Source organism: Oncorhynchus nerka, linkage group LG1, assembly GCF_034236695.1.
Source record: "Oncorhynchus nerka isolate Pitt River linkage group LG1, Oner_Uvic_2.0, whole genome shotgun sequence".
Classification (NCBI taxonomy): Eukaryota; Metazoa; Chordata; class Actinopteri; order Salmoniformes; family Salmonidae; genus Oncorhynchus; species Oncorhynchus nerka.
This window is the reverse complement of record NC_088396.1, coordinates 30370496-30396032: the sequence shown is the minus strand read 5'-3', so window position 1 is coordinate 30396032 and position 25537 is coordinate 30370496. Positions and strand designations below refer to the sequence as shown.

Sequence of the window (25537 nt, the reverse complement as noted above, 5' to 3'; positions counted from 1 at the left end):
CTGTATATAGCCTCCACATTGACTCTGTACCGGTACCCCCTGTATATAGCCTCCACATTGACTCTGTACCGGTACCCCCTGTATATAGCCTCCACATTGACTCTGTACCGGTACCCCCTGTATATAGCCTCCACATTGACTCTGTACCGGTACCCCCTGTATATAGCCTCCACATTGACTCTGTACCGGTACCCCCTGTATATAGCCTCCACATTGACTCTGTACCGGTACCCCTGTATATAGCCTCCACATTGACTCTGTACCGGTACCCCCTGTATATAGCCTCCACATTGACTCTGTACCGGTACCCCCTGTATATAGCCTCCACATTGACTCTGTACCGGTACCCCCTGTATATAGCCTCCACATTGACTCTGTACCGGTACCCCCTGTATATAGCCTCCACATTGACTCTGTACCGGTACCCCCTGTATATAGCCTCCACATTGACTCTGTACCGGTACCCCCTGTATATAGCCTCCACATTGACTCTGTACCGGTACCCCCTGTATATAGCCTCCACATTGACTCTGTACCGGTACCCCCTGTATATAGCCTCCACATTGACTCTGTACCGGTACCCCCTGTATATAGCCTCCACATTGACTCTGTACCGGTACCCCCTGTATATAGCCTCCACATTGACTCTGTACCGGTACCCCCTGTATATAGCCTCCACATTGACTCTGTACCGGTACCCCCTGTATATAGCCTCCACATTGACTCTGTACCGGTACCCCCTGTATATAGCCTCCACATTGACTCTGTACCGGTACCCCCTGTATATAGCCTCCACATTGACTCTGTACCGGTACCCCCTGTATATAGCCTCCACATTGACTCTGTACCGGTACCCCCTGTATATAGCCTCCACATTGACTCTGTACCGGTACCCCCTGTATATAGCCTCCACATTGACTCTGTACCGGTACCCCCTGTATATAGCCTCCACATTGACTCTGTACCGGTACCCCCTGTATATAGCCTCCACATTGACTCTGTACCGGTACCCCCTGTATATAGCCTCCACATTGACTCTGTACCGGTACCCCCTGTATATAGCCTCCACATTGACTCTGTACCGGTACCCCCTGTATATAGCCTCCACATTGACTCTGTACCGGTACCCCCTGTATATAGCCTCCACATTGACTCTGTACCGGTACTCCCTGTATATAGCCTCCACATTGACTCTGTACCGGTACCCCCTGTATATAGCCTCCACATTGACTCTGTACCGGTACCCCCTGTATATAGCCTCCACATTGACTCTGTACCGGTACCCCCTGTATATAGCCTCCACATTGACTCTGTACCGGTACCCCCTGTATATAGCCTCCACATTGACTCTGTACCGGTACCCCCTGTATATAGCCTCCACATTGACTCTGTACCGGTACCCCCTGTATATAGCCTCCACATTGACTCTGTACCGGTACCCCCTGTATATAGCCTCCACATTGACTCTGTACCGGTACCCCCTGTATATAGCCTCCACATTGACTCTGTACCGGTACCCCCTGTATATAGCCTCCACATTGACTCTGTACCGGTACCCCCTGTATATAGCCTCCACATTGACTCTGTACCGGTACCCCCTGTATATAGCCTCCACATTGACTCTGTACCGGTACTCCCTGTATATAGCCTCCACATTGACTCTGTACCGGTACCCCCTGTATATAGCCTCCACATTGACTCTGTACCGGTACCCCCTGTATATAGCCTCCACATTGACTCTGTACCGGTACCCCCTGTATATAGCCTCCACATTGACTCTGTACCGGTACCCCCTGTATATAGCCTCCACATTGACTCTGTACCGGTACCCCCTGTATATAGCCTCCACATTGACTCTGTACCGGTACCCCCTGTATATAGCCTCCACATTGACTCTGTACCGGTACCCCCTGTATATAGCCTCCACATTGACTCTGTACCGGTACTCCCTGTATATAGCCTCCACATTGACTCTGTACCGGTACCCCCTGTATATAGCCTCCACATTGACTCTGTACCGGTACCCCCTGTATATAGCCTCCACATTGACTCTGTACCGGTACCCCCTGTATATAGCCTCCACATTGACTCTGTACCGGTACCCCCTGTATATAGCCTCCACATTGACTCTGTACCGGTACCCCCTGTATATAGCCTCCACATTGACTCTGTACCGGTACCCCCTGTATATAGCCTCCACATTGACTCTGTACCGGTACCCCCTGTATATAGCCTCCACATTGACTCTGTACCGGTACCCCCTGTATATAGCCTCCACATTGACTCTGTACCGGTACCCCCTGTATATAGCCTCCACATTGACTCTGTACCGGTACCCCCTGTATATAGCCTCCACATTGACTCTGTACCGGTACCCCCTGTATATAGCCTCCACATTGACTCTGTACCGGTACCCCCTGTATATAGCCTCCACATTGACTCTGTACCGGTACCCCCTGTATATAGCCTCCACATTGACTCTGTACCGGTACCCCCTGTATATAGCCTCCACATTGACTCTGTACCGGTACCCCCTGTATATAGCCTCCACATTGACTCTGTACCGGTACTCCCTGTATATAGCCTCCACATTGACTCTGTACCGGTACCCCCTGTATATAGCCTCCACATTGACTCTGTACCGGTACCCTCTGTATATAGCCTCCACATTGACTCTGTACCGGTACCCCCTGTATATAGCCTCCACATTGACTCTGTACTGGTACCCCCTGTATATAGCCTCCACATTGACTCTGTACCGGTACCCCCTGTATATAGCCTCCACATTGACTCTGTACCGGTACCCCCTGTATATAGCCTCCACATTGACTCTGTACCGGTACCCCCTGTATATAGCCTCCACATTGACTCTGTACCGGTACCCCCTGTATATAGCCTCCACATTGACTCTGTACCGGTACCCCCTGTATATAGCCTCCACATTGACTCTGTACCGGTACCCCCTGTATATAGCCTCCACATTGACTCTGTACCGGTACCCCCTGTATATAGCCCCTCTGTATATAACCTCCACATTGACTCTGTACCCGGTACCCCAGTATATAGCCTCCACATTGACTCTGTACTGGTACCCCCTGTATATAACCTCCACATTGACTCTGTACGGTACCCCCTGTATATAGCCTCCACATTGACTCTGTACCGGTACCCCCTGTATATAGCCTCCACATTGACTCTGTACCGGTACCCCCTGTATATAGCCTCCCACATTGACTCTGTACCGGTACCCCTGTATATAGCCTCCACATTGACTCTGTACCGGTACTCCCTGTATATAGCCTCCACACTGACTCTGTAACGGTACCCCCTGTATAGCCTCCACATTGACTCTGTACCGGTACCCTCTGTATATAACCTCCACATTGACTCTGTACCGGTACCCCAGTATATAGCCTCCACATTGACTCTGTACCGGTACCCCCTGTATATAGCCTCCACATTGACTCTGTACCGGTACCCCTGTATATAGCCTCCACATTGACTCTGTACCGGTACTCCCTGTATATAGCCTCCACACTGACTCTGTACCGGTACCCCTGTATATAGCCTCCACATTGACTCTGTACCGGTACCCCTGTATATAGCCTCCACATTGACTCTGTACCGGTACCCCCTGTATATAGCCTCCACATTGACTCTGTACCGGTACTCCCTGTATATAGCCTCCACACTGACTCTGTACCGGTACCCCCTGTATATAGCCTCCACATTGACTCTGTACCGGTACCCTCTGTATATAACCTCCACATTGACTCTGTACCGGTACCCCCAGTATATAGCCTCCACATTGACTCTGTACCGGTACCCCCTGTATATAGCCTCCACATTGACTCTGTACCGGTACCCCCTGTATATAGCCTCCACATTGACTCTGTACCGGTACTCCCTGTATATAGCCTCCACACTGACTCTGTACCGGTACCCCCTGTATATAGCCTCCACATTGACTCTGTACCGGTACCCTCTGTATATAACCTCCACATTGACTCTGTACCGGTACCCCCAGTATATAGCCTCCACATTGACTCTGTACTGGTACCCCTGTATATAACCTCCACATTGACTCTGTACCGGTACCCCCTGTATATAGCCTCCACATTGACTCTGTACCGGTACCCCTGTATATAGCCTCCACATTGACTCTGTACCGGTACCCCTGTATATAGCCTCCACATTGACTCTGTACCGGTACCCCCTGTATATAGCCTCCACATTGACTCTGTACCGGTACCCCCTGTATATAGCCTCCACATTGACTCTGTACCGGTACCCCCTGTATATAGCCTCCACATTGACTCTGTACCGGTACCCCCTGTATATAGCCTCCACATTGACTCTGTACCGGTACTCCCTGTATATAGCCTCCACACTGACTCTGTACCGGTACCCCCTGTATATAGCCTCCACATTGACTCTGTACCGGTACCCTCTGTATATAACCTCCACATTGACTCTGTACCGGTACCCCCAGTATATAGCCTCCACATTGACTCTGTACTGGTACCCCCTGTATATAACCTCCACATTGACTCTGTACCGGTACCCCCTGTATATAGCCTCCACATTGACTCTGTACCGGTACCCCCTGTATATAGCCTCCACATTGACTCTGTACCGGTACCCCCTGTATATAACCTCCACATTGACTCTGTACCGGTACTCCCTGTATATAGCCTCCACATTGACTCTGTCCCGGTACCCCCTGTATATAGTCTCCACATTGACTCTGTCCCGGTACCCCCTGTATATAGCCTCCACATTGACTCTGTACCGGTACCCCCTGTATATAACCTCCACATTGACTCTGTACCGGTACCCCCTGTATATAGTCTCCACATTGACTCTGTCCCGGTACCCCCTGTATATAACCTCCACATTGACTCTGTACCGGTACCCCCTGTATATAGCCTCCACATTGACTCTGTCCCGGTACCCCCTGTATATAGTCTCCACATTGACTCTGTCCCGGTACCCCCTGTATATAGCCTCCACATTGACTCTGTACTGGTACCCCCTGTATATAGCCTCCACATTGACTCTGTACCGGTACCCCCTGTATATAGCCTCCACATTGACTCTGTACCGGTACCCCCTGTATATAGCCTCCACATTGACTCTGTACCGGTACCCCCTGTATATAGCCTCCACATTGACTCTGTACCGGTACCCCCTGTATATAGCCTCCACATTGACTCTGTACCGGTACCCCCTGTATATAGCCTCCACATTGACTCTGTACCGGTACCCCCTGTATATAGCCTCCACATTGACTCTGTACCGGTACTCCCTGTATATAGCCTCCACACTGACTCTGTACCGGTACCCCCTGTATATAGCCTCCACATTGACTCTGTACCGGTACCCTCTGTATATAACCTCCACATTGACTCTGTACCGGTACCCCCAGTATATAGCCTCCACATTGACTCTGTACTGGTACCCCCTGTATATAACCTCCACATTGACTCTGTACCGGTACCCCCTGTATATAGCCTCCACATTGACTCTGTACCGGTACCCCCTGTATATAGCCTCCACATTGACTCTGTACCGGTACCCCCTGTATATAACCTCCACATTGACTCTGTACCGGTACTCCCTGTATATAGTCCTGCTTGTTATTTTACTGCTGCTGTTTAATAGTTTGTTTATTTTATTTTGTATTTTCTACTTCATTATCTTTTTAAACTTCTTAAAGCATTGTTGGTTAAGGGCTTGTACGTAAGCATTTCACTGTTGTATTCGGCGCATGTGACAAATAACATTTGATTAACGTGCTGTTTTGACCCACAGGATGCGCTGACTGGATGTTTTTTGTTTGTCGCGCCATTCTCGGTGAACCCTAGACACTGTTGTGTGTGAAAAGCAAAGGAGGCCAGGTGTTTCTGAGATACTGGAACTGGTGCATCTAGCACCGACGATCATACCACGCTCAAAGTCGCTTAGGTCACTCGTTTTTCCCATTCTAATGTTCAATTGAACAGCAACTGGATGCCTATCTGCCTGCTTTAGTGTAAAAGTTGTTTGAAAAGACTGGTGATGTCAGCTATTTTATTTTTTAAACTTTTCCTGTTGAAAAACAATATCCCATGTATAAATACAGTAATGTACACACTTAAAGATAAACATTTTTTTAGGGGTAGTAAAATACAATTTTTTTACGACTGAAGTGCAAACTTCATGGAGTAGGCCGGATGATGCGCTCTGATATCATGGATCTCCCACCTTGCTTGAGGAACAATAGAAGAGTAACAAAGAACAGGTCAGAGGACGCCTGGATCACCAATTGAGATTTACCTTTATTAAGTAAATCAGGTGATACATCAGCTGAAAAGGAGACTGGAATATGACTTTACATTTCTTCTCTCCAAATGTGTGAATTATTGCTCTTTAGGTTTCCCTATTGGTAAATATAACTTTTATATACACTGCTCAAAAAAATAAAGGGAACACTAAAATAACACATCCTAGATCTGAATGAATGAAATATTCTTATTAAATACTTTTTTTCTTTACATAGTTGAATGTGCTCACAACAAAATAACACAAAAAATATCAATGGAAATCAACTTTATCAACCCATGGAGGTCTGGATTTGGAGTCACACTCAAAATTAAAGTGGAAAACCACACTACAGGCTGATCCAACTTTGATGTAATGTCCTTAAAACAAGTCAAAATGAGGCTCAGTAGTGTGTGTGGCCTCCATGTGCCTGTATGACCTCCTTACAACACCTGGGCATGCTCCTGATGAGGTGGCGGATGGTCTCCTGAGGGATCTCCTCCCAGACCTGGACTAAAGCATCCGCCAACTCCTGGACAGTCTGTGGTGCAACGTGGCGTTGGTGGATGGAGCGAGACATGATGTCCCAGATGTGCCCTATTGGATTCAGGTCTGGGGAACGGGCAGGCCAGTCCATAGCATCAATGCCTTCCTCTTGCAGGAACTGCTGACACACTCCAGCCACATGAGGTGTAGCATTGTCTTGCATTAGGAGGAACCCAGGGCCAACCGCACCAGCATATGGTCTCACAAGGTCTCTGAGGATCTCATCTCGGTACCTAATGGCAGTCAGGCTACCTCTGGCGAGCACATGGAGGGCTGCACGGCGCCCCAAAGAAATGCCACCCCACACTATGACTGACCCACCGCCAAACCGGTCATGCTGGAGGATGTTGCAGGCAGCAGAACGTTCTCCACGGCGTCTCCAGACTGTCACATGTGCTCAGTGTGAACCTGCTTTCATCTGTGAAGAGCACAGGGCACCAGTGGCGAATTTGCCAATCTTGGTGTTCTCTGGCAAATGCCAAACGTCCTGCACGGTGTTGGGCTGTAAGCACAACCCCCACCTGTGGACGTCGGGTCCTCATACCACTCTCATGGAGTCTGTTTCTGACCGTTTGAGCAGACACATGCACATTTGTGGCCTGCTGGAGGTCATTTTGCAGGGCTCTGGCAGTACTCCTCCTGCTCCTCCTTGCACAAAGGCAGAGGTAGCGGTCCTGCTGCTGGGTTGTTGCCCTCCTAAGGCCTCCTCCACGTCTCCTGATGTACTGGCCTGTCTCCTGGTAGCGCCTCCATGCTCTGGACACTACGCTGACAGACACAGCAAACCTTCTTGCCACAGCTCGCATTGATGTGCCATCCTGGATGAGCTGCACTACCTGAGCCACTTGTGTGGGTTGTAGACTCAGTCTCATGCTACCACTAGTGAAAGCACCGCCAGCATTCAAAAGTGACCAAAACATCAGCCAGGAAGCATAGGAACTGAGAAGTGGTCTGTGGTTATCACCTGCAGAACCACTCCTTTATTGGGGAGTGGTTATGCTGTCATTTGCACAACAGCATGTGAAATGTATTGTCACTCAGTGTTGCTTCCTAAGTGGACAGTTTGATTTCACAGAAGTGTGATTGACTTAGAGTTACATTGTGTTGTTTAAGTGTTCCCTTTATTTTTTTAAGCAGTGTGTATACTGTAACTTCTTTAGATGATAGAACTTTTTCTAAATGACCAAATATTACATCAATTTACCTCAAAATCATTTAATTGGGGTGACTTAAAAAGTTGATATGAGACATTACATTTTTAGATGAACAAGAGTAGCGGCAGGCCAAGAAAGTAAAAAAAAAAAAAACGTATTTAAAAAAGCATATATATTAATTGTCATCTTTATTCACAGTTAAATAATCTCTTAGAAAAAAGAATGGTGGTTTTGCTACTGATCCTTTATATAAAATGGTTGACCTAAAACGTATGCTTAACTTTGACTTATGTGTCCTTTTCTAAATCATGTCTTAACCCAGAGGGGATATCAACTTTAACCGTGAGGACTGGACACCATCACCAGTTTTCAACATCAGTAATCATTCATATTTTATAGCCGAACAATATACTTTCCCAGTTTAAATATACAATTATTCATTACGAGTACATTCAGTTATTCCCATGTATTACTTGTCCCCATCTGGCCTCATTCATTAATATGCCTTAGGAATAACACAGAACAATGACATTAGCATATAACTCTGGGTAAGAGACGAGCCAAATCTGAACCGGCACTTTATCCCAATATTGTGCAATATATGGGAAATAAGAGTACAATTTCAGGCGCAGCCTTGGTCATAGTAAATGAGAGCCTAATGTGACTCCTATACATGTCACAGTTGGTGCTAGTCTACCAAATGTGTAAATTCAAGTGCAGATAGCTGTTTGTAAATGATGATGTGATATGAAGCACAACCATAGGACGACAGACCAGAGGCCTCAATTTGACCCAGTCATTGATATCCAGTACCCTTTCTTCATGTTTGGTTAACTTGAAAAAAAGCAGCCCCCCATTGCAATAACATTGTGATTTCACAGCAAGTACATAATTACTATATATACACACACAATTACAGACTACGTACCTACATATTAACATAGCATTCTTTGGTATGTAATATTGATACATGGAAACAGGTGTGAATTGTTATAATTGTTGATTAACCACTCTACATTAGATCTTAAGTGAAATGTGTCATCACAGTCATAGTTCACTTCATTAACCATTTTAACTTAGGCGCTGCATGGAGCGGATTATTACGAAGCTACAAATTCAGTCGTAAAAAACTAAGTATTGAATGTGAGGCATTGAGGAATCATCACCGGTCCAGTAACTAAACAGTTAAAAGAGCTCCTGCTTGTTTAGCTGCTGTCAGCACTTGCTTCACTTCAAGTAGATTAATGATCATCAATAATATATGAAGACTTTTCAATAACTCCAGTTGATCAGACAGATTGATCAGATGACAGTGAAGGCAGGTAGTGAGATGGCAGTAGTTGATGTCTTCATCTGATGCCAGACCAGCTGTGAAGGTAGGAGGTCCATCCTGAGCCTTTAGCTCCTCCCACCTCCTCCTCACCTGAAGCAAAAAGAGACCGGTTCAGAGACACAGGTAGGACAACTAGATTCAGCCACGGGCCAATTTTTTCTTGAGCGGATGGTCAGGGGGCCAGAAACATAATTACAAATAATTAGTAGACAGCAAATTGATTGCAAGAAGCCCAGACAGATATAATATTGGCCGTGGATAAGGAGCTTTTGCCCTGCCTGCCTCTTCTGGAAACCTCTTTCTTAAAGCTAAGGATCCGGATCACGTTCTGAACATGTGTGACTTTACACACACATACATTTTTCTAAGGTTGCTGCTCTGCCCCCCCCCCCCCCTTCACATTTCACTCTTCTGAACCATGATGATATAGCCCATGTCTCCTTTCTGAACAGTTTTAATAAAAACCCTGCAGCGATTTGAACGTACATTCCAGAACATACATTATAAAGGCTACAACCGTCTCGGTCTGTCTGTTGCAATGGGTATTGCAATCGCACAAGCAGGACTCAGTCCCTACACTTTGGATAAAAAACGTTTAGCATTTTGTGTGATGTAGGCTAATCTTTATAGATGCTGCCATATCGTAGTTCCTGAAAAAAAGAACCCTACTTGACGGCCTGTCTGCCTTTTGCGCAGCTTAGGAAATGTTTTCAATGATGATGAAAAAAAAACAAAAAAACAAAGGCAATCAAGGAGTGGGGGGAGTGGCAGCAGAGCACCGCAACTCCATAGCTGATTGCCCACTCCGCTGCCTATGTAAAATGTGGGCAAATTGGGATACAAACTCCTTATTTGTAGCCACTCCGTATAATATTTGCCTAAAACATAATAATTTCAAACCTTTGTATACAATCACATACACTGAGTGCATAAAACATTAGGAACACCTTCCTAATATTGAGTTTGCACACGCTTTTCCCCTCAGAACAGCTTCAATTCATCGGGGCATGGACACTACAAGGTGTCCAAAGCATTCCACAAGAATGCTGGCCCATGTTGACTTCAATGCTTCCCAGAGATGTGTCAAGTTGGCTGGATGTCCTTTGGGTGGTGGACCATTCTTGATACACATGGGAAACTGATGAGCGTGAAAATCCCAGCAGCGTTGCAGTTCTTGACACAAACCGGTGCACCTGGCACCTACTACCACACCTCGTTCAAAGACACTGAAATCTTTTGTCTTTCCTATTCACCCTCTGAATGACACTCAAGGCTTAAAAATCATGATTTAACCCGTCTCCTCCTCTTCATCTACACTGCTACAACACATCAAGCAGTACCGGAGCACCAAGTCTAGGACCAAAAGGCTTCTCGGCAACTTTTATCCCCAAGCCATAAGACTCCTGAACAGGTAATCAAATGGCTACCTGGACTATTAGCATTGTGTCCCACCCCGCCCCCCAACCCCTTTTTTACACTGCTGCTAATCTCCGTTTATCATCTATGCATAGTCACTTTAACTATACCTACATGTACATATATTACCTCAATTAGCCCGACTAACCAGTGCCCCCACACATTGACTCTGTACTGGTACCACCTGTATATAGCCTCTACTGTTATTTTCACGGTTGTTTTTATTTCTTTACTTATATATTGTTCACCTAATACCTATTTTTTTACTTTTAAATTGCACTGTTGGTTAGAGCCTGTAAGTAAGCATTTCACTGTAGACCTGTCGTATTCAGTGCATGTGACAAATAAACTTTGATTTGATTGAAATAAGAGGTCATAAGAGGCTTTCACCTGGTCAGTCTATATCAATGTTTTGTACACTTTGGAACAGATTTGGAACAAATCACTTGGAGCTAATTTGCTGGGTATTTACAGTCTTACATCCAACAATTCAAACACTTCTCAGCAAATAAAATCAACCGCGGGCCACCAGTTGGGGTACCCAGCACTAAACATTCCAATGTTGACCTACATAACATATTGAGGTCTCTGCAACTTCACTCAACGTACTACTCACACAGAGATTGATGGGTGTGTGTGAGAGAGAGTGTATGTACAGCGTGGGTGTCTGTGTATACAGTGTCTGTGTATACAATGTGTGTGTGTGTGTGTGAGTATGTACAGCGTGTGTGTGTGTGTGTGTGTGTGTGTGTGTATACAGTGTGTGTGTGTGTGTATACAGTGTGTGTGTGTGTGTGTGTGTGTGTATACAGTGTGTGTGTGTGTGTGTGTGTGTATACAGTGTGTGTGTGTGTGTGTATACAGTGTGTGTGTGTGTGTGTATACAGTGTGTGTGTGTGTGTGTGTGTGTGTGTGTTTGTCTGTGTATACAGTGTGTGTGTGTGTTTGTGTATACAGTGTGTGTGTGTGTGTGTGTGTGTGTTTGTCTGTGTATACAGTGTGTGTGTGTGTGTGTTAGTGTGTCTGTGTATACAGTGTGTGTGTGTCTGTGTATACAGTGTGTGTGTGTGTGTGTATACAGTGTGTGTGTGTCTGTGTATACAGTGTGTGTGTGTGTGTGTTTGTCTGTGTATACAGTGTGTGTGTGTGTGTGTGTGTGTGTGTGTGTTTGTCTGTGTATACAGTGTGTGTGTGTGTGTGTGTGTGTTTGTCTGTGTATACAGTGTGTGTGTGTGTGTGTGTTTGTCTGTGTATACAGTGTGTGTGTGTGTGTTTGTCTGTGTATACAGTGTGTGTGTGTGTGTGTATGTACAGTGTGTGTCTGTGTATCCAGTGTGTGTGTGTGTGAGTGTGTGTGTCTGTGTGTGAGTGTGTATACAGTGTGCGTGTGTGTCTGTGTGTGAGTGTGTATACAGTGTGTGTCTGTGTGTGAGTGTGTATACAGTGTGCGTGTGTGTCTGTGTGTGAGTGTGTATACAGTGTGCGTGTGTGTGTTTGTCTGTGTATACAGTGTGCGTGTGTGTGTGTTTGTCTGTGTATACAGTGTGCGTGTGTGTGTGTCTGTGTATACTGTGTGCGTGTGTGTGTGTCTGTGTATACTGTGTGTGTGTGTCTGTGTATACAGTGTGTGTGTGTGTGTATACAGTGTGTGTGTGTGTGTGTGTGTGTGTGTGTATCCAGTGTGTGTCTGTGTGTGCGTGTGTGTGTTTGTCTGTGTATACAGTGTGCGTGTGTGTGTGTTTGTCTGTGTATACAGTGTGCGTGTGTGTGTGTCTGTGTATACTGTGTGCGTGTGTGTGTGTCTGTGTATACTGTGTGTGTGTGTCTGTGTATACAGTGTGTGTGTGTGTGTATACAGTGTGTGTGTGTGTGTGTGTGTGTGTGTGTGTGTATCCAGTGTGTGTCTGTGTGTGAGTGTGTGTGTGTGTGTGTGTATACAGTGTGTGTGTGTGTGTATACAGTGTGTGTGTGTGTGTATACAGTGTGTGTGTGTGTGTGTGTGTGTATGTGGGTGTGTATACAGTGTGTGTATACCTACCCATTGCGATAGCAGCCAGTTTATTCTTCTCCTCAGGGCTGAGTTGTAACATGGTGTGTATGACGGGGAGTAGAGCCCGTCTCTCGCTGCCTGACTGCAGGAAGATGAACTGCAGGAGGACATTCTTCAGATACTCCAGGTTGGCTACACTCTTCTCCCTCTCATGGTTACGCTCCAGACGACGCACCTCAGACTTCAACAGCTACAGAAGAAAGAACACCGACACAGTATGAATGCATGCGTGCGTGCGTGTGTGTGTGATTGAGTGAGTGTACATACATTGACCTGTTCCATCAGAACAGCGTTGGTAGCCTCGGTCTCATGCAGTAGCATGTTCATGTGTTCCATACTGCGTGTAGCTGTGGCCAACTTCTGACTTAACTCCTCTTTAGTCGGCTCCACCTGCCACACAAACGGCTCTGAAACCAATCACACAGACAAATGCTCCTTTAGCAGACAGGTGTATTCAAAGACACAATATCTCAAATACATGTCTCTTGTGGGAACAAAACCAACTACAGTATGTATTAGAGGTCGAACCGATTAATTGGAACGGACGATTAATTAGTCCCGATTTCAAGTTTTCATAACAATCGGAAATCGGTATTTTTGGGCGCAGATTTTGCTCGTTTAATTTTTAAAAATTCCTTTATTTAACTAGGCAAGTCAGTTAAGAACACATTCTTATTTTCAATGACGGCCTAGGAACGGTGGGTTAACTGCCTTGTTCAGGGGCAGAACAACAGATTTTCACCTCGTCAGCTCGGGGGATCCAATCTTGCAACCTTCCAGTTAACTAGTCCAACGCTCTAACCACCTGCCTCTCATTACACTCCACGAGGAGACTGCCTGTTACACAAATGCAGTAGAAGCCAAGGTAAGTTGCTAGCTAGAATTAAACTTATCTTATAAAAAAAAAAAAACAATCAATCGGTCATAATCACTAGTTATAACTACACGTGGTTGATGATATTACTAGTTTATCTATCTATCTATGTCCTGTGTTGCATATAATCGATGCAACTCTGGGGAATGATTTAACAAAAGCGCATTTTCGAAAAAAGCACAATCGTTGGACGACTGTACCTAACCATAAACACCAATGCCTTTCTTAAAATCATTACACAGAAGTATATATTTTTAAACCTGCATATTTAGCTAAAAGAAATCCAGGTTAGCAGGCAATATTAACCAGGTGAAATTGTGTCATTTCTCTTGCGTTCATTGCACGCAGAGTCAGGGTATATGCAACAGTTTGGGCTGCCTGGCTCACTGCGGACTAATTTGCCAGAATTTTACGTAATTATGACATAACATTGAAGGTTGTGCAATGTAACAAGAATATTTAGACTCATGGATGCCACCCGTTAGATAAAATACCGAATGGTTCCGTATTTCACTGAAATAATAAACGTTTTGTTTTTGAGATGATAGTTTCCGGATTCAACCATATTAATGACCAAAGGCTCGTATTTCTGTGTGTTATTATGTTATAATTAAGTCTAAGATTTGATAGAGCAGTCTGACTGAGCGATGGTAGGCAGCAGCAGGCTCGTAAGCATTCATTCAAACAAAACTTTCGTGCGTTTTGCCAGCAGCTCTTCGTAAGCACAGCGCTGTTTATGACTTCAAGCCTATCAGCCTAATGGCTGGTGTAACCGATGTGAAATGGCTAGCTAGTTAGCTGGGTGTGCGCTAATAGCGTTTCAAACGTCACTTGCTCTGAGACTTGGAGTAGTTATTCCCCTTGCTCTGCTTTTGGCTTTTGTGGAGCGATGGGTAACGCTGCTTCGAGTGTGGCTGTTGTCGATGTGTTCCTGGTTCGAGCCCAGGTAGGGGCGAGGAGAGGGACGGAAGCTATACTGTTACACTGGCAATACTAGTGCCTATAAGAACATCCAATAGTCAAAGGTATATGAAATACATAGAGAGAAATATATGGTATAGAGAGAAATAGTCCTATAAATACTATATTAACTACAACCTAAAACCTCTTACCTTGGAATATTGAAGACTCATGTTAAAAGGAACCACCAGCATTCATATGTTCTCATGTTCTGAGCAAGGAACTGAAACGTTAGCTTTCTTACATAGCACATATTGCTCTTTTACTTCTCCAACACTTTGTTTTTGCATTATTTAAACCAAATTGAACATGTTTCATTATTTACTTGAGGCTAAATTGATTTTTATTTATGTATTATATTAAGTTAAAATAAGTGTTCATTCAGTATTGTTGTAACTGTCATTATTAAAAATATAAAAAACGTTTTTATTTTATTTAACATTTTTAAAGTCGGCCGAGTAATCGGTATCTGCTTTTTTTGGTCCTCCAATAAATCGGTATCGGCATTGAAAAATCATAATCGGTCGACCTCTAGTATGTATCCATTGAAATCAAGCATGGATACAAACTCCTACCCTGTTTGGGGTCTGGGGACGTGAGTAGATGCTCCAGTGAGGGTAGGGGTGTGTGTGGGAGGGACAGGGACTCTGTCTCAGTGGTCTCCATGCCCTCCCCCTCCTCTCTAGCCATGGACTGGAGGTCACTGAGGCCCAGCCCCCCCATCGCCCCCTGGTCCACAGTCCGGCGGTCCACCACTGGCTTACGACTGGTCTGGACTGGAGCTGGACGGTGGAGAGAGAGTAAGACAACACATATCTAGTCGGGCAGAGTACAACAATGTAATTCCCTACTTCACCTTGAGAGGGTGCTGGTGTGAAATCAAGAAGCATACAGGGCTTAGATAAGTTCATGAACAGAGGATGATAAAAATAACTGCTGAAAAGGAGCAGACTTCATATTGGTAGGTGTATGTATCTGTGTGAGAGAGGTAGAGAAAGAAATAAGGGCGGGTGTCTAATTGATGGACAGAGAGTGAGAGACGTGTGGGTAGAACCACCTGCAGCCCGCCCTGCTCTTCACACCCTAGAGAACACCCACAGTGGTGGAGTCTCTCTGGAACCTCTTGACCCTAACTTGCACTTGAAGTTAACAGTTTTCACTTCAAGATTCAATCAAATCTTAAACCGTTTAAGGTTCAGTGCAGATGAAGGAAGAGAGACAAGAAGCAGAAGTTATTTCTGATTATAAGAAGGGATCCAGCCTTGCTGTCTCCAGAAGTGCAACTGCGCCCAACTTTTGTGTTAGGGTGGCACTAACGACCAGGCTCTCCAGATGCCAGTGTGCTGGTGCTACCCAGAGGGGCGGGCAGAGCAGGGCTGGTTAAGGCTGGATGGGCTCTTTGTAGCCTTCACACTAACACCTGGCCAGGCTGAGATGAAGGAAGTCCCCTCTCACTCAGCTCGCTCTCCCATCTCTAAACAGCTGCACTACCACACTAGACGAGTAAGATGAAAAAGGTAGAGAGATAGATGGAGTGTGTGTTTACACCAAGTGGCTCCAGAGGGCCCCTGTGTGGAAGGTGATATAAGGTCTATCAGCTCTGCTCTCTCATGCTCAACTCACAACCCCGCTCTCTACCCTTCCCCTGGTCTCCATCCCCTTCTCACTCTCCGCTGGCTCTCGAACCCAACACTCACCCCCCTCTTCTCTTTGCCTCTCCAGAACCGCACTCTATTCTTTCCCACTCTCAACCCAATCCTCAGCCTCTCTAGTCTTACCGGTCTGGCTCTGCAATGTGAATAGTTGGTTCTCCAGCCGGGTCATCTGGTTCTGCAGGGTCTCTACTGTAGTTCTGTGTTCGTCCTGAAGGTGGCGGATCTGCTCCCGGAACCCTGAGCGTTGGGCGTCGGCCTGGGAGGTAAGTTGACCCACCGTCTGGGCAAGCTCTGTCCGCAGCGACATACTCTCTGCCTGGAGAGACAGGAGTCTGGAGGAAGATAAAGGAGAGATGGGAAACGTTAACCCACCGAGCTAAAGGCATGAGCTCTGGGAGCTAATACAAGTCTGCAGGCAAGGTTACTCCTCCACACACCGCTCTCTGAGTTCAGCCTCTTTAGTTACGGTCTCCTGCAGTATCTTGTTGTGTCGTTCCAGTAGTGTGTCGTGTTCCATCTGGAGCTGTTGGAACTCTGCAGTGCTCACCGCCAGACTCTGCTGACTGTCCTGCAGCTTGGCTTTATACTGGTCCACCATGGACTCCATCTGCTCTCTGTCACACACACACATTATCATCATATAACACACATCAAATATGTCACCATATAACACACACACACACACACACACACACACACAGCATCTGTAGCTATACCTCTCCTGTCTGGTGGCGTGTCCGTCACTCTGGGCCGAACTCTTGTTCTTCTGCTGTTTGAGGACATTGTGAACTCTGACCTTATAGCTGTCAAACTCAGTAGTGACAAATGACAGCTCAGCCTGGAAACAGAATACACATCACACATTGATTGAAGTTGTAATTAATTAAAATGCTTAACAACCTGTTTGTAAGCACACATATTACGTGCTACCGGTATCTCTATTTTCACACTGAAGTGTAATTAGGTGTGTTTCTGCAGATCAGCAGCTATAAATATGACAGTGTATAGCAGGGGTAGGCAACTACATTCAGCATCGAGACAGTTTATGTCAGAGCAAATGGTCGCGGGGCTGGAACATACAGTGCCAAAGTGGAATTATGTTTTCGCAAATGTTTATAAATTAATAACAAATGAAAAGCTGAAATGTCTTGAGTCAATAAGTATTCAAACCCTTTATTATGGCAAGTCTGAATAAATTCAGGAGTAGAAATGTGCTTAACACACAATAAGTTGCATGGACTCACTCTGTGTGCAATGATAGTGTTTAACATGATTTTTGAATGACTACCTCATCTGTGTACCCCACAAATACAGATAATTGTAAGGTCCCTCAATTGAGTACTGAATTTCAAACACAGGTTCAACCATAAAGACCAGGGAGGTTTTCCAATGCCTCACAAAGAGGGCACCTATTTGTAGATAAGCAAACGTTTAAAAAGCAGGCATCGAATATCTCTGAGGACGGTGAAGTTATTAATGACACTTTGGATGGTTTATCAACACACCCAATCACTGGAAAGACACAGGCGCCCTTCAACACTCAGTTGTTGGAGGAAGGAACCCGCTGAAGGATTTCACCATGAGGCCAATAAAACAGTTAGAGTTTAATGGATGTGACAGGAGAAAACTGAAGATGGATCAACAACATTGTAGTTACTCCACAATACTAACATAATTTACAAAGTGAAAAAGAAGCCTGTACAGAATAAAAAAAGATTCTAAAACATGCAACAAGGCACTAAAGTAATACTGCAAAAACTGTGGCAAAGCAATTCACTTTTGTCCAGAATATAAAGTGTTATATTTGGGGCAAATCCAATACAAACACATTACAGAGTACCACTCTCCATATTTTCAAGCAAAGTGGTGGCTCCATAATGTGATGGGTTTGCTTGTAATAGTAAGGACTGGGGAGTTTTTCAGGATAAAAAGAAACCAAATGGAGCTAAGCACAGGCAAAATCCTAGAGGAAAAGGGAGAGATGAATTCACCTTTTTTCTTTTTTCCTTTTTAACCTAAAACACAAGGCCAAGTCTACACTGGAGTTGCTTACCAAGAAGACAGTGAATCTTCCTCAGTGGCCGAGTTACAGCTGTGACATAAATCTACATGAAAATCTTTGGAAAGACCTAAAGATGGCTGTCTAATAATGATCAACAACCAATCTGACAGAGCTTGAATTATTTTGAAAATAATAAAATGGACAAATGTTGCACAATCCAGGTGAGAAAGCTTTTAGAGAATTACCCAGAAATACACAGCTGTAATCACTGCCAAAGGTGCTTCTACAAAGTATTGACTCAGGGGAGTGAATACTTAAGTAAATTAGATATTTAATTGTCAATAAATTAACAAACATGTCTAAAAACATGCTTTCACTTTAACATTATTGGGTTTTGTCTAGATAGGTGAGATAAAAAACATTTAAACCATTTTGAATTCAGGCAACAAAATGTGGAATAAGTCAAGGGGTATAAATACTTTCTGTCGGCACTGTCATTATAATCCGGGTATCCTGGAAGGATATTGACCTCTTTCTGTCAGTACCTGGTTGTGCTTTAGAAGTGCTTTCCTCACCATCTTAAATAAGCATGCCCCGTTCATAAAATGTAGAACCAGGAACAGACATAGCCATTGGTTCTCTCCAGACCGGACTGCCCTTGACCATCACAAAAACATCCTGTGGCGTTCTGCATTACCATCGAATAGCCCCTACGATATGCAGCTTTTCAGGGAAGTTAGGAAAGCAAATGCTAGCTTTATCAAACAGAAATTTGCATCCTGTAGCACAAACTCCAAAAAGTTCTGGGACACTAAAGTCCATGGAGAATAAGAGCACCTCCTCCCAGCTGCCCACTGCACTGAGGCTAGAAAACACTGACACCACCGATAAATCCACGATAATTGAGAATTTCAATAAGCATTTTTCAACGGCTGGCCATGCTTTCCACCTGGCTACCCCTACCCCGGTCAACAGCCCTGCACCCCCCACAGAAACTTGCCCAAGCCTTCCCCATTTCTCCTTCACCCAAATCCAGATAGCTGATGTTCTGAAAGAGCTGCAAAATCTGGACCCCTACAAATCAGCTGGGCTAGACAATCAGAACCCTCTCTTTCGAAAATTATCCGCCGCAATTGTTGCAACCCCTATTACTAGTCTGTTCAAACTCTCTTTCGTATCGTCTGAGATCCCCAAAGATTGTTTAGCTGCCAAGGTCATCCCCCTCTTCAAAGGGGGAGACACTCTAGACCCAAACTGTTACAGACTTATCTATCCTACCCTGCCTTTCTAAAGTCTTTGAAAGCCAAGTTAACAAACAGATCACCGACCATTTTGAATCCCACCGTACCTTCTCCGCTATGCAATCTGGTTTCCGAGCTGGTCATGGGTGCACCTCAGCCACGCTCAAGGTCCTAAATGATATCATAACCACCATCGATAAAAGACAATACTGTGCAGCCATATTCATCGACCTGGCCAAGACTCCGTCAATCACCTCATTCTTATCGGCAGACTCAACAGCCTTGGTTTCTGAAATGACTGCCTCGCCTGGTTCACCAACTACTTCTCAGATAGAGTTCAGTGTGTCAAATCGGACGGCCTGTTGTCCGGGCCTCTGGCAGTCTCTATGGGGGTGCCACAGGGTTCAACTCTCGGCTGACTCTTTTCTCTGTATACATCAATGATGTCGCTCTTGCTGCTGGTGATTCTCTGATCCACCTCTACGCAGACGATACCATTCTGTATATATCTGGCCCTTCTTTGGACACTGTGCTAATAAACCTCCAAACAAGCTTCAATGCCATACAACACTCCTTCTGTAGCCTCCAACTGCTCTTAAATGCTAGTAAAACTAAATGCATGCTCTTCAACCGATCACTGCCCGCCTGCCCAATCTAGAATCGGCATCCCATTTCGCAACAAAGCATCCTTCACTCATGCTGCTAAACATACCCTCGTAAAACTGACTATCCTACCGATCCTTGACTTTGGCAATGTCATTTATAAAATAGCCTCCAACACTCTACTCAGCAAATTGGATGCAGTCTATCACAGTGCCATCCGTTGTCACCAAAGCCCCATATACTAGCCACCATTGCGACCTGTATGCTCTCGTTGGCTGGCCCTTGCTGGAGACTCATATCTTGCTCACTAATTTTAAGCATCAGCTGTCAGAGCAGCTTACAGATAATTGCATCTCTGTAAATAGCCCACCCAACTACATTCCCATATTTTCTTCTTCTCCTTTGCACCCCAGTATCTCTACTTGCACATTCCTCTTCTGCACATCCATCACTCCAGTGTTTAATTTTTCTCAATTGTAAATATTTCGGCATTATGGCCAATTTATTGCCTTACCTCCCTTATCTTACTACATTTGCACACACTGTATATAGACTTTTCTATTGTGTTATTGACTGTACGTTTGTTTATCTTATGTGTAACTCTGTTGTTGTTTGTGTCGCACTGCTGTGCTTTATCTTGGCCAGGTCGCAGTTGTAAATGAGAACTTGTTCTCAACTGGCCTATCTGGTTAAATAAAAGGTGAAATAAAATAAAAATAATAAATGTGTACACTGCAAATTGACCGCAACTAAGCCCAATATGAGATTCCATTAAAAATTAAAAATAAAATAAAAATGTCATATCCTGATTACATTGAGACATGATCATGTCTATTTGTAAAAAAAAATGTTTTTTGCTGAATTCCTGGTGATTTTACAGTCTCTTTTCTTCCGCAAACAAAACCCCCTCCCCCCAAAAATTGGGCCCGCCTATTGCCAACCCCTGCTGTATAGTGTATGTGTGTGTGAGTGAATGATAATATATTGTAATGAATAGTACAGTGTTAGTGTGTAGGTCCCAGAGGTAGACAACCCAGCAGCACTTCCTCTTCCGTGGAGCCAGACCGTACCATTCATTATCACCCACTAGACCCCAGGGTAATAAGAAGAAGATTTGGTTTCAACCATTTAGAAAAGCTGCACACTCAAACTCTACTGATGGGAAATCAATGAGCTAAAAGAGGGTATGGAGAGGGAGAGAGGAGAGTGGGAGAGGGGTTGAGCTAGGTCCAGACAGAGGTGGCGAGAGGAGAGTGGGAGAGGGGTTGAGCTAGGTCCAGACAGAGGTGGCGAGAGAGCTAGGTCCAGACAGTGGGAGTGGGAGAGGGGTTGAGCTAGGTCCAGACAGAGGTGGGACAGAGGTGGCGAGGGAGAGGGGTTGAGCTAGGTCCAGACAGAGGTGGAGAGTGGGAGAGTGGGATAGAGGTTGAGCTAGGTCCAGACAGAGGTGGAGAGAGGGCGAGAGGAGAGGGGTTGAGCTAGGTCCAGACAGAGGTGGAGAGAGGAGAGTGGGAGAGGGGTTGAGCTAGGTCCAGACAGAGGTGGAGAGAGAGAGGAGAGTGGGAGAGGGGTTGAGCTAGGTCCAGACAGAGGTGGAGAGAGGAGAGTGGGAGAGGAGAGGGGTTGAGCTAGGTCCAGACAGAGGTGGAGAGAGGGCGAGAGGAGAGGGGTTGAGCTAGATCCAGACAGAGGTGGAGAGAGGGAGAGAGGAGAGGGGTTGAGGATCCAGACAGAGGGAGAGAGGGAGAGAGGAGTGGGAGAGGGGTTGAGCTAGGTCCAGATAGAGGTGGAGAGAGGAGAGTGGGGTTGAGCTAGGTCCAGACAGAGAGGGGGAGTGGGATAGAGGTTGAGCTAGGTCACAGAGGAGGAGAGTGGGAGAGAGGTTGAGCTAGGTCCAGACAGATGTGGAGAGAGGGAGAGTGGGAGAGGGGTTGAGCTAGGTCCAGACAGATGTGGAGAGAGGGAGAGAGTAGGAGAGGGGTTGAGCTAGGTCCAGACAGAGGTGGAGAGAGGAGAGTGGGAGAGGGGTTGAGCTAGGTCCAGACAGAGGTGGAGAGAGGAGAGTGGGAGAGGGGTTGAGCTAGGTCCAGACAGAGGTGGAGAGAGGAGAGTGGGAGAGGGGTTGAGCTAGGTCCCGACAGAGGTGGAGAGAGGAGAGTGGGAGAGGGGTTGAGCTAGGTCCCGACAGAGGTGGAGAGAGGAGAGGGGTTGAGCTAGGTCCAGATAGAGGTGGAGAGAGGAGAGTGGGAGAGGGGGTTGAGCTAGGTCCAGACAGAGGTGGAGAGAGGGAGAGAGGAGAGTGGGAGAGGGGTTGAGCTAGGTCCAGACAGAGGTGGAGAGAGGGAGAGAGGAGAGTGGGAGAGGGGTTGAGCTAGGTCCAGATAGAGATGGAGAGGGAGAGAGGAGAGTGGGAGAGGGGTTGAGCTAGGTCCAGACAGAGGTGGAGAGAGGGCGAGAGGAGAGGGGTTGAGCTAGGTCCAGACAGAGGTGGAGAGAGGAGAGTGGGAGAGGGGTTGAGCTAGGTCCAGACAGAGGTGGAGAGGGCGAGAGGAGAGGGGTTGAGCTAGATCCAGACAGAGGTGGAGAGAGGGAGAGAGGAGAGTGGGAGAGGGGTTGAGGTAGGTCCAGATAGAGGTGGAGAGGGAGAGAGGAGAGTGGGAGAGGGGTTGAGCAAGGTCCAGACAGAGGTGGAGAGAGGAGAGTGGGATAGAGGTTGAGCTAGGTCTAGGTCTAGGTCAGACAGATGTGGAGAGAGGGAGAGTGGGAGAGGGGTTGAGCTAGGTCCAGACAGAGGTGGAGAGAGGGAGTGGGAGGGAGAGGGGTGGGAGAGAGGTGGAGAGAGGAGAGGGAGGGGTTGAGCTAGGTCCAGACAGAGGTGGAGAGAGGAGAGTGGGAGAGGGGTTGAGCTAGGTCCAGACAGAGGTGGAGAGAGGAGAGTGGGAGAGGGGTTGAGCTAGGTCCAGACAGAGGTGGAGAGAGGAGAGTGGGAGAGTGGGAGAGGGGTTGAGCTAGGTCCAGATAGAGGTGGAGAGAGGGAGAGGGGTTGAGCTAGGTCCAGACAGAGAGGTGGAGAGAGTGGGAGAGGGAGAGAGGGAGAGTTGAGGGAGGGGTTGAGCTAGGTCCAGACAGAGGTGGAGAGAGGAGAGTGGGAGAGGGGTTGAGCTAGGTCCAGATAGAGATGGAGAGGGAGAGAGGAGAGTGGGGTCCAGACAGAGGTTGAGCTAGGTCCCGACAGAGGTGGAGAGAGGGAGAGAGGAGAGTGGGAGAGGGGTTGAGCTAGGTCCAGACAGAGGTGGAGAGAGGGAGAGAGGAGAGTGGGAGAGGGGTTGAGCTAGGTCCAGATAGAGGTGGAGAGAGGAGAGTGGGAGAGGGGTTGAGCTAGGTCCAGATAGAGATGGAGAGAGGAGAGGGGTTTAGCTAGGTCCAGATAGAGGAAGAGAGTGGGAGAGGTGTTGAGCTAGGTCCAGATAGAGGAAGAGAGTGGGAGAGAGAGCGAGGAAGATTCAGGGTTCAGGGTGGAAAGGGGGGGAAGAGAGAGGTAGGAACGGAGAGAGAGGATGAGATGAAAGAGAGAAAAACCAAATGTGTGCGTACGTGCGTTTGTATGCAGGTATACCTGGGCAGTGTTGAACTCCTGCTGTAGTGAGCTCAGTCGGTGTTGCAGGGTGCTGCTTGTTCTCTGCTGTTGTTCTGTCAGAGTCCTCAGCTGCTCATGCAGCCGATGGCGCTCCCCAGACAGGTCACAGCACTGGATCTTACTGTTCTCTAGCTCCTGTTGGTGGGTCTCCAGTTCTCTCTTCAGAGAAGCCAGGGTCATCATCTGAGAGGCTTCCTGCACAAACACACACACACTACAATGTAAGTGTTTCTAAGACAACACCAACTAGACTACTACAATGTATTAACGTAACATAACACTGTCAACACTCATTATAATACAGCAGTGACGTCACACACAGGGGAACACAGTAAGGGAAACGCAGTAAGGAGAACACAGTAAGGGAAACGCAGTAAGGGGAACGCAGTAAGGGGACACAGTAAGGGGAACGCAGTAAGGGGAACACAGTAAGGGGAACACAGTAAGGGGACACAGTAAGGGGACACAGTAAGGGGAACACAGTAAGGGGAACACAGTAAGGGGAACACAGTAAGGGAAACACAGTAAGGGGAACACAGTAAGGGGACACAGTAAGGGGAACGCAGTAAGGGGACGCAGTAAGGGGAACGCAGTAAGGGGAACGCAGTAAGGGGAACGCAGTAAGGGGAACGCAGTAAGGGGAACACAGTAAGGGGACACAGTAAGGGGACACAGTAAGGGGAACGCAGTAAGGGAAACGCAGTAAGGGGAAACGCAGTAAGGGGACACAGTAAGGGGAACGCAGTAAGGGGAAAGGGGAACGCAGTAAGGGTAACGCAGTAAGGGGAACACAACACTGTGATCCCTGGAGTCTGACCTGCCGCTTGGCGTCCGCCAGATCTTTCTTGGTTTTCACCAGCAGCTGTTTCATCTTGGCGCCCTTGTCCTCCCCCTGGTCCAGCTGGGACTTCAGACCCTCTGGGGGATCACACAGGTTTCAGGAATTAAATAATACAGAAATGCATTGATGAATGAAACCCATTATAGAAACAAAGGATTTTGATCTACTGTGACCTGATTTAGTTCCGTTTTAATAGGTTAGTTGTAAGAGAACTATGTCAGTTGGGCGAATGGTAGTGATTGGTGTGATAACTGTCCTGTGTAGTTCAGTTGGTAGAGCATCCGGGGTTGTGGGTTCGATTCCCACAGGGGACCAGTACAAACAAATGTATTCAAATGTACACACTCGCTCTGGGTAAGAGCGTCTGCTAAATGACTCAAATGTAGAAATGTCTGCGTACCAATCTCCTGGTTGAGTGTGTCTTCTTTCTGAGTGTGTGTGTGTATCTGTGTTTTCAGCTCCTCCACGCACACGTCCTTCTCTGACAGGTTGGTGTTGAGTTCTTTGACCAGGCGTTCATAGTCTGCCATCTCCATGTCCAACAACGAGCTCTGCTGGGCCTCCTGGACAAAAACGCATTCACAACGGATACCCACTGCACCACACTGTGTGCACCACAACATACACACACTGAATCATGTTTCTACACACATCTTAGTATGAGTAATGGGAAAGCAGCTTCCAGTGCTTGAGGGGAAAATGTTCTAGAGTCAGCGTTGTTTTGTAGGTCTAGAGGCAACACAACTCTCAGTGAGGGTTAGAAGGAAGGGCTTCACCAGCTCTTTATTTGAGTGGCCATGATGTGTGTGTGTACCTTGCGTAGCTGCTCCAGCTCCCGTGCAGTCTGCTGAGACTGCTGCTTCTGTCTGCGGAGCTGAGCGGTCAACTCCTCTACCTCTTTCTGCAACGACGACAGCTCCTG

General features: G+C 46.6%; 1 protein-coding gene across 2 annotated transcripts in view; it reads right to left on the bottom strand.

Annotated features, from left to right (window-relative positions):
* Positions 1-8048: 8048 nt before the first annotated feature.
* Positions 8049-25537, bottom strand: part of LOC115119285 (GRIP and coiled-coil domain-containing protein 2-like) — a 30056-nt gene continuing 12567 nt past the window's right edge. For both annotated transcript variants that reach the window (XM_029648059.2, XM_029648061.2), the window contains 11 exons: positions 25430-25534; positions 25016-25178; positions 24592-24692; positions 23754-23969; positions 17008-17129; positions 16729-16905; positions 16415-16623; positions 15212-15418; positions 13070-13209; positions 12791-12992; positions 8049-9426 (listed from right to left, as the gene is read on the bottom strand). In XM_029648059.2, coding sequence (XP_029503919.1) covers positions 9353-9426; positions 12791-12992; positions 13070-13209; positions 15212-15418; positions 16415-16623; positions 16729-16905; positions 17008-17129; positions 23754-23969; positions 24592-24692; positions 25016-25178; positions 25430-25534 — 1716 coding nt within the window. In that variant the 3' untranslated portion in view covers positions 8049-9352. The remainder of the gene's footprint in view (positions 9427-12790; positions 12993-13069; positions 13210-15211; positions 15419-16414; positions 16624-16728; positions 16906-17007; positions 17130-23753; positions 23970-24591; positions 24693-25015; positions 25179-25429; positions 25535-25537) is intronic.